Source organism: Passer domesticus, chromosome 20, assembly GCF_036417665.1.
Source record: "Passer domesticus isolate bPasDom1 chromosome 20, bPasDom1.hap1, whole genome shotgun sequence".
In the NCBI taxonomy this organism is placed as follows: domain Eukaryota; kingdom Metazoa; phylum Chordata; class Aves; order Passeriformes; family Passeridae; genus Passer; species Passer domesticus.
Genome location: NC_087493.1, coordinates 12,370,735 through 12,384,719, shown reverse-complemented (window position 1 = coordinate 12,384,719; position 13,985 = coordinate 12,370,735). Strand labels below are relative to the sequence as shown.

The 13,985-nt window shown below is 49.0% G+C and overlaps 1 protein-coding gene across 1 annotated transcript in view; it reads left to right on the top strand.

Moving 5' to 3' along the window:
• Positions 1 to 356: 356 nt before the first annotated feature.
• Positions 357 to 13,985, top strand: part of LOC135284254 (heparan sulfate glucosamine 3-O-sulfotransferase 3B1-like) — a 29,402-nt gene continuing 15,773 nt past the window's right edge. The window contains exon 1 of the mRNA XM_064395649.1: positions 357 to 898. Coding sequence (XP_064251719.1) covers positions 468 to 898 — 431 coding nt within the window. The 5' untranslated portion in view covers positions 357 to 467. The remainder of the gene's footprint in view (positions 899 to 13,985) is intronic.

The following is a 13,985-nucleotide window of genomic DNA, read 5'->3' as shown; positions in this document are numbered from 1 at the left end:
CCACTTAGATACTGAAAGACCACAATAAAGTCTCCCTGGCAACCTTGCTATCGGTGTTCGGGGATAAGGAGGAGGAAGCGGTGACCGAGATGCCCGCAGTGCCTGCCCCAGGCCGGCCATTCCCGGCGGGGGGACACGGCACGGGAATCCCGGCGGGAGCGAGCGTCCCGCACTCGGACCCGCCCCGGGGTGCGGCCCCTCCTGCCAGCAGCCAATCAACGCGCCCTCCGCTCCTCTAGCCCCGCCCCTCCTCATTATGCGAGAAGCCGCGGCTGTGATTGGCCGCGGGCGCCGCCCGTGCCGCCCCGCCCCGCGGCTCTGCCGGCGCTGCCGCGGCGGGAGCGGAGCGCAGCGGGCCGGGCAGCGATGGGGCTGTGCTGAGGCTCCAGGGTGCCCATGAGGCGCCGGGCAGAGCCGAGCCGAGCCGGGCGGGCTCCAGCCATGCATCCCGCTGCGCCCGCGGGCACATGGGGCAGCGCTTGAACCGCTGCCTCGATGTCCCCGTCGCGTTGCCGCCGCTGAGGCGGAGGCTGCTGCTGCTCTTCATCATGCTCTTCCTCTGGCTCTATATGTTCTACTCGTGCGCCGGCTCCTGCGCCGGGCTGACGACCCGCGGGTCCCCCGCGCCGCCCCGCGCCGCCCCGCCGCTGCCGGGAGAGCCGAGCGAGGAGAGCAGCCTGGAGGAGCAGCGGGCAGCGCCCGACGCCGGTAGCCCCATCTCCAGCTTCTTCAACGGCTCCGGTACCAAGCGGCTGCCGCAGGCCATCATCATCGGCGTGAAGAAGGGCGGGACGCGGGCGCTGCTGGAGTTCCTGCGGGTGCACCCCGACGTGCGCGCCGTCGGCGCCGAGCCGCACTTCTTCGACCGCAACTACGAGCGGGGGCTCGCCTGGTACAGGTACGGGCCGGGCCGGGCTGAGCGGGGTCCCAGCCGAGCCGCGCTCGCCGCCCCGGTGCGGAGATGCGGCCGCCCCGGCTCCGGAGCAGGCTGGGGAGCGCCCGGGCAAGAGTAAATGTTCCGCTAAATGCTTTCCCCACAAAGAACAAGCCCTAAAAATATAATAAACCCAGAGCGCAACTTGAGGTCCCGGCTAGCCCAGGCGGCGGCGGAGCGTCTGTAGGTTTTCCGCGAGCCAAACCGTATTTAATTTTTTTATAAAGGTTGCATATTAATTTAATATTTTAAAACTCTCTTATTCCGCTGTACTTCCAGGTCTTTTGCTGGAGCGTACTTCTCCTCCAGCCCAGAGAGTTGCTGGGGGATGGCTTGTGCGTCTCCCGGCTCTGCACGGGCCGGCGGGCGATGCGCTCAGCGGCCGCGTGTTCGCGGGGTTTTTGACCCGCTTGGGTTTGGGGTTTTTTGGTACCCATTGGGGTAGGACTTGACGCGGGTTTTTTTCCCTTTTTTGTGCGGGGGAGGCGAGGTGGGAAGAATTTACCCGTTTGGGAATTTTTTACACGTTTGGCGGGGGTTTGACCCGTTCCGGGAGCGCTGCCTGGGACTGGCAGGCGGTAGCTCCATGTTCCAAATAAAACTTCCTCACTCGGTGCCTGCGTTCAGTCTCCGTTAACTTTTTCCTTCCCCGTGACCATCTCTGGAGCTGATCGGTCGCCCGAGGTCGCGGTCGCCAGCCCGGCGCTGGGCTGCGGGAGCGGAGCGGAGTGTAGTGGGTAACGGGCGCGTCGGGAACGGGATGAACCCTTTGCGCTGGGAGAAAATGATAAATTTCTGGCTTGCATCCTGTAAGGATGGATGTAATTGTCAGTGATTTTGCGAGGAGCAGCCCGGTCCGGGATGCCTATGTGCGGGTGGGCTCGGCGGAGCGGCTGCGGTGGGTGCGGAGGAGAAGCGCGATCGGACACCGAACGAGGGGCGACCCCCGCTTCGGTGCCTTTCTCACCCTTTTTCGATTGAAGTTCTTTTATCAGGAGTGTTTTGAATATGTCTTTCTGCGGAGTGTTTACAGGAATGCTAAAGAAGCCGAGATGGAAACTTTGAAGCTAGATGAAGCTGTGAAGTTACGAATTGTAACCTCTTTGTAGTCTTGAAACTCCCACCCGACAAGTCCGATTAGGTTTATGTCTTTTTTTTTCTTTTTTTTTTTTTTTTTTTTTTTTTTTAATGTTGCCATCCCCCAGCAGTTAGTGAAATGAGTGCAGGATAAGATCTGATGAGGAGGAAGTAATTTTTGAAAGCTGTTTCGTTTTAGGACATTCTGTCATCTCATGAAGGCTGTAGTGCATTGTCCCACAGCAGCCCAAATGAACCGTTTGTAAATTCAGCTGAGTTTAAAAATCTCATATTTTGAAGGAGAACTTGCATATAACAGAGCGAAAACCTGTCAGGATTTATCAGCAAAATGGTGTTGTATGTGTTGAGCTCTGTTTTTAATTAGACACCTAAATTAGACCATAAAATGGTTGATTAATCTTTTACAAGTAGGAGGTGGAAGGGGAGAAGGAGAGAATAATGCTTATGATTGAGTTCATCTGTTATTCCAGATGTAGTGGGTGAAAACCAATATTTAAAGGATATACATTATTTTTAAATTTGGAGAGCAGGTATTTTGTTTAACTTCCTAAAGCTTCACCTTATCAGCTGCTGAATTTTAAGCAGCATGGGCCCTATCCCTGCAAATACACTCTGGTTTTTCATTAGTATCATTGCAAAAGGGCTGTTTCAGCTGAGATCTGACAAATCTTGAGGTCTGAATGGTGATGCTCTCAAGCAGCAAGAGATGCTGGAAATCTTGAAATTAGTCGTGTGTGATTCACCCCGAAGATGGGAGTGTGTCTGGCTGTCTGTGGAACTGTGACCTGGATCACTTGGGGGGGAACTAAATAGTGCAAAATACTTGGGAGAGGATGAAAATCAGCAGACAAGTTGTTATATATTGTGCATTGTTTCTAACTTAATTAGAATTAGATGCAGTAGTTTGTTTCTGTAAGTTTAGTCCTTAGAAGTCAGATCCTATAGAGTAGTAACTCGAAGCTCTTGCTTTCAGTCAATCTTGGCTTCCTAGCACTCCTCAAGAACATGTTTATTTCTTCCAGACATAATGAGGTTTTTATTTATTATCTTAGTGTCAATAAAGAGATGTGTTTATATTTTCTTGTTAGTGTTTCAGTGCAGTTGGATTAAAGATGCTGTAAAAGGTGTGTGGTGTCAGCATTGTGCAGTGAGCTGGGCGAGCCTCATCTTTATTTTTCAGATGCTTTTGCTCAAATCTACTGAACTTTGGAACTGGGGGAGTTACTGTGTCCTCAGCACCCGGAGTGCAGTGCAAATCCAATTGCCTGGCTTTGAAAAGATGACGATAGAATTTTTGACCCATGTCTCATTTGAAGTGTATTTTACCTAATTGGCTAAATCTGTTTATATTTCTTAGGAGTTTTTGTTTGTTTAAGTTGTCCCTACCATCCAAAATCTTCTTTTTCAGATTTTCAAGATGGAGGGGCATGAGATTTACTTGTTTAACTTGATGAAATCTTATTTCTGCCTGAAGTTTTCATCTATTGAAAATAACTTTAGAAGGAGGCAACACAAATTTGTTCCTTGCTTCACTTTCTGTCAAGTGAAATGAAATCTGTTGGTTTGTTTCCGTAGCGTGGAATGCAGAGAACCATTGAGTGGTGCTGAGTATCATTCCTGAAAAGCAGGGGGAAAATAGGACAAATTAAATGCTTTTTTTTTCTGATAGTGAGATAACTAAAATTTGGTAGAAATAACTTCTGTATGCACATTGCAGGGTTTTCTTCCCCCTTCCCCCCTCCCCTGTAATGCATACATCATGTTAACTTCTTCTAGTGAAAATATGTACTATGACAGAGGAGGAATGGGATCCAGCCACTATTGCAAACTAATTTTATGAAGTGCCTTGAATTTTTGGATAGTAGAGAAGTTCCCTCTTTGTGGCAGTAGGGAGTTCAGCTCCACAGCCTGTGTGCATGTGTCTGGCTGAGCAGCCTCAGGGATGTCGTTGCTCTCTTTAGGGTTTACTGTAGAGCTTGGTGGGGAGGAACAAATTGTTTCTTCCAAGTCTAGAAAATCAGTTGTTGAATTTCTTTTATGTTTTTTTCATTTGAGTCAACAATGATGCATTTTGAAATGTCATATGGACTTGAAAGCCTGTTGTCCTATAGTTACTGTAAGAAAAAATTATTGTCATTAGTGTTACATATTTTGGGTTTTTTCCTTTTTTGTTATTATTTTCAGCCCAGTGGGCTGTAATGCCCAGTCCCTCCTGCCTTGGGCTGGGTGTTGTCAGCCCTAGTCAACATCACTGATTTCTATTTCAAGTCTGTAGCTCTCTGCTAGGAACCCGTGTGCCGTGGCTGTGCCGGCTGTAACTGCGACAGCAGGACTAAGCTGAGCTCCTCTGCCTCTAGCAGTGCACCAGGGAGACCTCTTGTCCTTTTTTCCTCTTCTCTCTTATGGAAAATTCTTAAAATGATGGTGCTTTGTCTTCCCACTACTCCTAGGTTGCCTTAATTCATTGTCCTTGCTGAGACTGGGTGATTTGGATCAGCAGGATGGGGCCCTGTGGTCTGGTGGTGTGTGATAAACTGTTTCAAATATGCATTTCTTAGACTCTGAAATTGCTTGGACTTTAGGGTGCAAAGTGCTGCTTGAAAGCAATTCCTGAATTGGGAGAAACTTCCTTTTTTTTTATATTTTTCCCCATAAGCCTCCTTTCTTTTCCCCAAGGAATGTGTGGGGGTTCAAGCTGGTGCTTGCAATTGGTCGGGCTGTGAGCAAGGGAAGAATAAGGTTAAAAGTTTGGGGTGAAAGCCCTGATGAACCAAATCTTGAGCAAGGCAGGATTTTGCCCCTGTGTTTGAACATTGTCTATAATCTCTGCTTTAATGAAGATTTAATACTTGCTGCTTAATTGCCTTCCCAGTGGTAGATGGACCCAGCAGCACAGACAGAACTGTGTTTGGTTTCCACTGAGTATCACATGGTTTATTTGCCCCAGGAAGTTTGGGAACAGTCCCGATACTCCCAACTGGACTTTGGGTGCAAATGACTGCATCTGAGCAAAAACTGGTTCCTCCACTGCATTCCTGTGAGTTGTGCTGGGTCAGAACAAGCATCTCCTAAAGGACAGTTGTGTTCTCTGGGAAGGTTTTGCCAAACAATTTCGGTATTGAGATTTCATTTTCTTGATGTGAAAAAAAATTTAAAACTCAACTACTGACCTTGCATTGTGTTGTACTTAAGCAAGTGGGGACTTTTAATGGTCCCCTCAGAATGTGCATGGAGTTCAGAGCCCCCTTGGCCACTGCAACAACTCCCTATGGCGTGTCCTGAGCTGCTGTGTAATGTTGGGAGGAAAATGGCCCCCAAAAAGAAGGGCTGGGCTGCTATAATCAGTCAGCAAGGCCCTTGTGTTTGCATGGGATCATTCCTTTAGATCTGAGGAGGGTTGAGTTGTTCAAACAGATGGCAAAGATTATTCGTGTTGCTGGGGTTTCAGTGCACTGCTCTGTTTCCAGCGTGTTGCTCGATATGACGCACGTGACAAGTTCTTCCCAGCACGACGCTGGGGGGGATGACATTGTCTGTTGTGATCGGGTTTCATGGCCTCACCTGTTGAGCTGCTGAACTTTTCAAAGTTGACCAAGCGTTGGGGGTGCCGGATGCGGGTGGTGGATCTGCCTGGCTAATCGTGTTAGCGCAGGGCGCCGTGGCCTGCCGGGAGCATTGTGCTCCTTGGCATGAAATGATGGGAATGAAAACCCACGGGCTCAGCTCTGAGTTTGGGATTTATTACTTTTTTCTTTTCAAGTGGGCCATGGCAGGTGTCTGTAACACACACCGAGCGTTGGATATCTCAAGGCACTTCCAGACAAGGCTTTGTTTTTAAAAGCATCCAGCAAGCCCTGGGTGCAGTGGCTGTAGAAACTCTACCCGAACTACTGTTCTTTGGAGCTGTATTTCCAATCTGCCTGATGATAAGATTGTCCTGTATTTGGGCCTCTCTTGCTGAGCTGCTTCGTTCACTTGAGCCTGGTTTGGGGCTATTTACCCATCCAAACTAGGAAGAAGTCTAATTTAGTGATCATTCAGCACAGGATTCACGTCTCCTGGTGGTATGACCATGGGTGACCAATGGGTTTAGGTGATAATGAATGGGCCAGGGCCATGTGGGATGGGTAACATGAGGGTTCAAAGAACAACAAATAGTGGGGCACGTTGTCTCAGTGGTGTAATTAGTGGGTCAGGGGCTATCAGCTACTACCTGTTGTCACCATATGGTGTGTGAGGACGGGCTTGAGAGGCTTCTTCCTTGGTTTGTGGGAAATGACTAAGTGCTGTGCTGGGTCCTGACTTGCTGCTGATGACTGTACTGGGGCTTGCCCTAACCATTGCAATTCCAGGTCTTTCAGCAGCTTGCTGTGTGTTTAATTAGCTTTCCAGAAACACCATGTACTTTTTAAAGGTGCTCAGCCCAGCAGCAGCCAGAATGCAATGGAGTAAATGGACCTTATCTTAGCTTTCTTAATGGAAACAAGGGGTCCTGTGATGAAACATATTGATTATCAGCAGGCTCAGAGGAAAGGTGGGGTGAATTCAGGAAAGGCATTTGTGGTGGTGTAACTTTGCCTTCAGGGCGTTGCTCCCAGTCTGCAGGTGGTGGGAAGGGGTGCAGAGACAAGTGAGGAAGGGCGTCACATTGTGCCATGGGTCAGATGAGGGGAAGAAATGGAGGTCAGGAGTACAGAACCTCTGTCTCCACCTGGGGAGAGCAGGGTCTGCTTGGCTGGGATGTACAGTGCACCTCAGTCCATTCATAACAGTGATCCAATGGGGACAATCTCTCCTGGTGCTATGCTATGCTGACTTTGAGTGTTGAGTGGTGCTTTTCCTCTTAGGAATAGCTGTGAAGGAGGAGGAAATTAACTCAGTGATGATGATTTAGCATGCAGTGCCCTTGCACTGGGAAGGTCCAGAGGTGAGGAGGGACTTTTGGGAGCTGGCTTGCTTGGCTGCCTGACCTTTCTTCCTGGCCCTGTGGCCTCAGGAATCATTCAGATAAGACCAGAAACTTGGGTGTTTGGGACTTATATGATGGTGGAAATGTTAAGAGAAATGTAGGTGTACAGGTGCTGCTGGCAGATCTCACACTGATTTCCGGTAAATTAATAATTCAATTTTTAAAATCTTTCTGTCAAGATATGTGAGCATGGCAGTGCCCTGCCACGTGGTGGCTAGGGAAACTTTATTTAGAGAAAAATAATTCCAGGTTCTGCTAAATGCTTTACATCTGTGTTAACCTCCTTGGAAACGCCCTGGAACTAGCCTGCTTCTACAGCAGTTTTGTTTTTTCTCTCTGTATAGAAAAGGGAGGAAGAACATCTCTATAGAGGGATGGTGTGACCTAGCCCTGGCATCAAGTGAGTCATGGCTCTGTTTGGCAGCAGGTCTGACCCAGAGTTTAATTTGCAGCCTGTCTGGGACACAGAGCAGTGTGGCTGACCCTGCCCTCGATGTGGCTTGTAAGGTGTCACACATGGAGCCTGGCTTTGCTCTCCCAGTGCTGGTGGGTGTCATCCTTCCTGGTCCTGGTCTTCTTGTGAGGGTTGTGCTCATAAAATTCCATAGATCAGGGCTGTAATTTGGCCAGTCTTCTCTGCTGGTACTGCTGGGGATTTCTATGAATACACCAAAGTGGCTGGTTTGTAATAAAAGTGAGCAGTTGTAACCTTTCCCTGGAACTGACACAGACTTTGCATTCCTGTCAGTGCAGCAGGCAGCTCTTTCAGAAGAGAGGGAGAATTATTGTGTGCAGGCTAGGTGGATGTGTGCATTTGATAGATCCGTCCTAAAAGTGAACACAAGGCCAAATCCTTCATTGCCACAAACATGGTCCAACAATACTGAATATGACTGTATTCTGCTACACTAATTCCCTTTAAAAATGCACTTTTTCATGTGGGAAGTTGGCTCTGATGAGGAGACGAGTCTTCAGCAGCCTGTGATGACAGAGACTGAACCAGGTCCCCAAACATGACTGTATCTAATGCAGTCCAAAACTCTGCCTAGGGATGGGCTCCAAGAGCAGACCCTCAGTGTGTATCCATGTGACTGTGCAGAAAATGTCCCCACAGAAACCAAAATCCATTATAATTATTAACTTCAATAAAGCATCTTGACAAGCTTCATATTAAAGCCCCAAGCTTTCAGCCTCTTTTGATTGTCAAATGCAAACTTGCATTAAAGCTTGAAAATCTTGAAACTTGAAAACATAAAACTTCAAGTGTGGATGAATGGCACAGGGAGGCGTAGGAAATCTTTGGAAAAGTGCTCATTTAGTGAAAGGGCAATTGTGCTGGGGTCATGCTCCAGTAGTATTTTTGATTTGGAATGGGGTCCAGGGGCTGCAGCAGCTGAGCAGGCTCAGACCATGGATCCTGTTGTCACTAGGGGGAGGATGAAACCCCAGCATCTTCCTAATAAAGTGCTTTGCTTCTTCACTGAGCTATGATTTTTTTCTTTTAAATCTGGCAAGGCCTGCAGCTTTGGCATGCCTTCAGTTTGTTTTTCTAAAGATGTATTAGACTTGGAAGGAATTCAGGAGGTGTTGGAGTAAACAGGAGGTGTGTCCCAGCCCTTCGGTCCCGGAGTGGCTGTGCATGGTCCTCAGCAGTTTGTACACAGGGCCGTGAATGCTGTTGCTAAACGTGATTTGCAGAGGGACCCTGTGACTGTGCTGTGTGGGAACAAACGTGCTGTCTGCCACTGAGGTGCTGTGGCTCTGCTCTGAACCCCTGCCCACACCTCTGGTGCCACGTTTAGTAAATTGTGCCAGATCAGAGCCAGTGTCCCGAGTGCTGGGGTTCCATCTTCTGCAAGTGGGTTGGAAAGGAGCAAGCTCATGAAGGTCTCGCCTGCGACCAGTGGGGCAGAGGTAGTTGTCTGGGTGGCTCTGAGCATTCCGGGGCTCCTGTTCTGACTTAACTACAGCTGGACCAACCAAAGTGAGCTGCAAAAAACCGGGCAGCCCGGGCATTGCCCCCTTTTGAGGACATGCTCTTCCCTTTCCCAGTGCAGTGCACTGACTTGCTGCAGCTTAACACAAAGCTTGTAACACCTTTTTTTCCTCCCCTTTTAATTTCCCTCTCGAGCTGGTCTGGTAACTAATGAGCCTTGGGCTGTCTGCATGGCATTTGGAAAAGCAGAGGGAATAGCTAATACAGAGTGCTGAGCAGGGAAGGAAGCCTTGAGAGGAGATATCAGCCCTGCCAAAGCAGAAGTGGAATAGCCGGTTAGGGCTTCACCCTGGGTTTGCTGCAAGCCCAGAGGGGCTGGGAGCTGCTGTCTGCTCTGGGAGTTCCAGGCTGGCGCTGCCCAGACAGCCGGACGCACAGAGGAGCCACCGGGCACACGCCGGAGCCTTTGCCAGCTGCCCTGCTGCCCTGCCACTGCTGCCTCCCCCCAGAGATGACTGCTCAATGCAGTGTAATAGTTAATTGGGCTATATATAAACAGAAAGCTCATGTGGTCCTAAAGTAGCTTAAGAGCCCGTGGGTTTCCTCTTCTCTGCCTTCCTCCCTGCAGTCTTCCTCTGCTGGGGCTCCTCTGCGGGTGAGCCCTGCAGTTGTCGCAGGCTCGGCTGCTCCATCAGGGCTCACCAGTTGGGTTAAGCAGCTGCACAGCTGGGTTGGAGCCCAAAAATGATGGGGGCAGAGCAATGCCTGCTCTGCCTCACCCAGTTCCCCCATCAAGCCCACTGCTGGTGCCGGAGGACAGGGCACATGCCAAGTCTGCCTTCCCAGAGTGAATTGCTTTACTCAGTGGTGATGCCTGATGAGGAATAGCCCTAAGCTGGGAATGGCTGCTGGCATTCCAAAGCTCCTGTTGCTTTGAGACTCAGTATAGCAACAGCTAAGCTGGACAGCTTGTTCCCCATCATGGAAAAACCACAGTGTGGGGTTCAAAACCTCCCCAAAGGCATGTTTGTGTAACATTTGCAGAATGGAGGGGAAGAATAAGCTGGGCTAGGTTTCCTGGAAGAGCTACAAAAACTTAAGCTTGTAATGAGGCTTGAAGCTAAACCCAAGCAATTGCTTGCCTTGTGACTCCTGGGGAGCTGAAGCTTGTATGATATCAAAACTGATAATGCTTTTCTATTCATTTTCTCACGTATCGATCTAAAACTGGTTGAAGCTCACTCCAAATGTAAAAATTGAGGGATAACATTTAGTTAAGCACGATGTTATTTTCAATGTAGCTGCAGAAACATCTTAGGGAAAATTAAAAATCAGACTTCTTAATCAAGCATTAGGGATTATGTGCTGTCAAGGCAGTTGGAGAAGTGCAGAGCAGCTTCCAGCCCTTCCAGACCAGCCCGGGTTTTACAGCAGGAGCATATACATTGCCTGAACCCATCAGCAAACTCTGACCCTTGGTTTTGCACAGGAAATCCTTGAAAACCAAAGAGACCCCACATGTGGCTCCAGGAGTCAAGGAATGAGCATTGTCACTGCTCGTGTTTGCTCTGGACCCTCTTCTGCTGCTTCCCAGGACGTTTCCTCATGCGTGTGTAGTTGACTGAGGGCCACCACCAGGGGTGAGGGCTGGTGGAGGAGCTGCCCGGGGTGATGGGCTCCATGGGAGAGGTTGTGTTTTGGTAGTGCAGGTTGTCCATCTCCAGCTCCCTGGCTCTCCAAGGCAGAGCTGACTTCTCTCACTTTTCAAGCACCAGGCTGCATCTACATCCCGGGGATGGAGGCAGAGAGAAAGGACTTTGTGAGGCTCACAAAGGAGTCCCAGAGGGTTCAGCTGGGTCGAGGGGGTTGTGCTGTCTCTTTGAGAACCCAAGGGTGTAGAGATCAAAGGTGTGGGTGAGTCAATTACAATTCACGTTTGGTTCATCCATATGTTTGGGTATTTGAAAAGCTTCAATAGTCGCCCATTTTATATCTCTTATGCTCATTGATTTGTTAATCTGACACTTGGTTTCATCTGAATAATAATAGCTGTCATTCAGAGTCCTCAGTGTTCAGGGAAAAGTCATTTCACTTGGGCTGTGCTCTAAGGCCTTGGCAGACTGGTCCACAGTGCTCTTTATGCACAAGGGCGTGAAGGACTTGTGGATAATTCAGCCCCATGGCTGGCTCTGGAATGAAATTGGCTCTGAATGAAGACAGGGTGGGATGCTGGAGGTTGCTGGAGGGCTTTGGCACGTGTAGTTTTACTCATAAGTTCCTTCCTGGCTGTCACCATAGCCATGGACCTGCCACCACAGTGCATGGGGAGTGAGGAGATGGCAGGGTTACACGCAGAGACAACCCAAGCCATCAGAAATGGCAAGCAGGCCCTCTTGAATAGTGCCTGAATGCTCTGGACTAGATCAAATCATTGGTATGGCCATGTGAAGTCTCTAATTATGTGAATACCTTTTTAATGAGAAGCAGTGCTTTGCATCTGTTGTACTTGCAGCAAAGCATCTCCACCAGCTGAGCCTGCTCTTTAAAGAGCTCTTGGCTGGGTGTCACTGACTGTTTATGACCACGCCAAGATCCCAGGTAATGACTGGGCAGAAAGGCTGTCTGCAGACAGACCTGCTCCTTCATGTTTCCCTAATTGGCACCTGTCTCCCTCCTTCACTGGGAACTTCTCTCCTTCCCAGGGCTGGTTTGGTTCCTTCTGCCTTACCCCAAGTCCTGCAGTGTCACTGGGGATGCAGGGATGTGGTGGCACCATAAACCTGCAGCCTGATTGCCTCAATGGTCATGCTGGGTTTTAGTCCTGGAAATTAATTGTATTTTCTCTCTTTGATGCTTGATGTGAGGTGTCAAAGGGAGGGAAGAATCAGCAGGTGCATCCTGGCCTGAATAGAGTTGTTGGTGGAAAAAATCTCATTCTGGACAGACATCTCACTGCCCTGGTCTGTTTGCCACAGAGAGATCTTCATTTCCAGCACTACTCCTTTATGAGAGCAAATCACAAATCCATTAACAAATGAGTTGAGGTGACAATCCCATTTGTGCTAAAATGCATTTAGGGATCAGTACTGATAGGATCACCGGTGTATTAATTTGCCAGGCCTTTTGTTCCAGTGGGTGGCAAAATTAGCTCATCCCAATGAGGGTCATACTGACCTGGCCAGTGCCCAGATTACTGATGGTTATGGTTGATGCCACTCCTCCCTTCTGAGAAGGAAGCAGAAGACTTTCAGGAGTTAATTAGGTGTCTCAGCTGGGAATAAAGTCTAAACCAATTTTAAATTCTTGACCCACTCAATTTGATGCTGAGGGTAATGAGCAGCTGGTGAGTACAGAACATGCTTGGTTGGTTGAACCCCCTCCTGGTTTTCCTCTGATGGATTTGCTCTTCCCTGCTGTTACTGGCTACAAGGAAGGTCCTCTGATGGTCAGAGAGGCATCCCGTTCCCTTTGTTTATCACAGCTGAGGAGAAGCCTCAGTACTGCACGGTTTCAAGGCTGGTTTGGGTGTTGCTGAGGAGGGAGCTGTGCAGGTGAGGTTTGACAGCACCTTTTTGGCATTACTTGGCCTGTGGAATATGTGTACATGATCAGAAAGGGCAGAAAAAAACCTCATAACTTTCTTTCTTCATAATGAAAATGGAAAACTGACTGTTTTCTGTGCTGTTGTTTTGAAGGTCTTTGCTGCTCAGGTGGTGCTGGGTGCCTGTTGGATCACTTTAGGTGCAGAAAGTGAATTCCTGGAGATCCTACATGGCTTTCTTGAAAAACTGTAGATGTAAATGTGTCTCAAGATTTGTTTCAAGCCTGGTCTCACCCTGTGAGATCCCTTCCCACATGCTGTGGAAGAGTAGTGGTCTCTGGTTCAGATGTGACATGGAAGATGTTCCAGGGCATGTCAGTGCACAGAGGAAAGTGCTGCTGGGTGAATGAAGTGTCCCTGCTCTGCCCTCCCTGCTTTGTTATGTCCATGGTGAGGAAGAGGAGCAGGAGCAGAGCTGCCACCAGTCCCTTTTTGGGGGTCTAAGTCGTCACAGTGGTTCAAGCCTGACTTTGGCATGTCTTACTGTAAGGGTAGACAAATCACTGGGGATACTCCCCCAGCATGAGTTATGATCCGAAGGGTGAGAGCTGGGGTATCACTCAGGTCTCCAAAGTCTATCAGGAGGCTTTTTTCTCTAATCATCTCTGTAAAGACCCAGAGCAGGAAGGCTGGACTTAATTAGGAGAAATGTGTGTCAAGGTGGCAAACAAAGTCCTCCCTGTGCAAATGCTGGGCCGCTCGTGCAGGTGTTTTACAAAGGGCAACATTATCAGTGTAAGTAATTACCTGCCTGTGCAGGCACACAGATTAGGGCATTTGTTTCTGTGCTGGGGAAAACACAAAAGACCTCTCAGCAGGGCTGTGATTTATGAGCATTACATTAGGGGAACATGGTTGTACCTGTGTCTTGCTGGAGTGGCTGTTGACTTGTATTTCCTTTTGGGGTTGGCTCTTTGCTGTGTGGGTTGAGGGTTTTTTCCCACTTTCTAGCAGAGTTGGAGCAGGTGAAATGTGGTGGCTTGGCAGTGTCCCAGAGGAGAGGCAAAGCCTGGGAAGTTCAACTCCTTGCAGTGCTCTCCTGGGTAGAAATGTGTCAGGTGTTTCTGAGACCAGGGTTGGCCACTCACATTCAGCTGCTTTTTGGTGGCTGGAGAGAGGCTGCTGCCATGGCCACTACAGGGTTACTTAACCAGAAAGTTAAGTATGTGCCATAGAAATCTATATCTATAAAGCTGGCATGGACCCATACCCTAGAATGGCTCAAACTAGAACCAGCTCTTTTTCTGGGAAACTGGGAAAGTTCCCTATAGCAGCACAGCTGCAGAAACAGTGTGGCAGTGTATTGCTGCCATGCAGATGACTGAGGGGTACGAGATGTGACCATCTCCCCTGCCCTGATTACACCAGATGTGCTCTTTGATGTGTACCCTGCTCGCTGGTCTCACCACTCCAGCATACAGCAGAACGAGTCCCTGGAGCAGGCCTG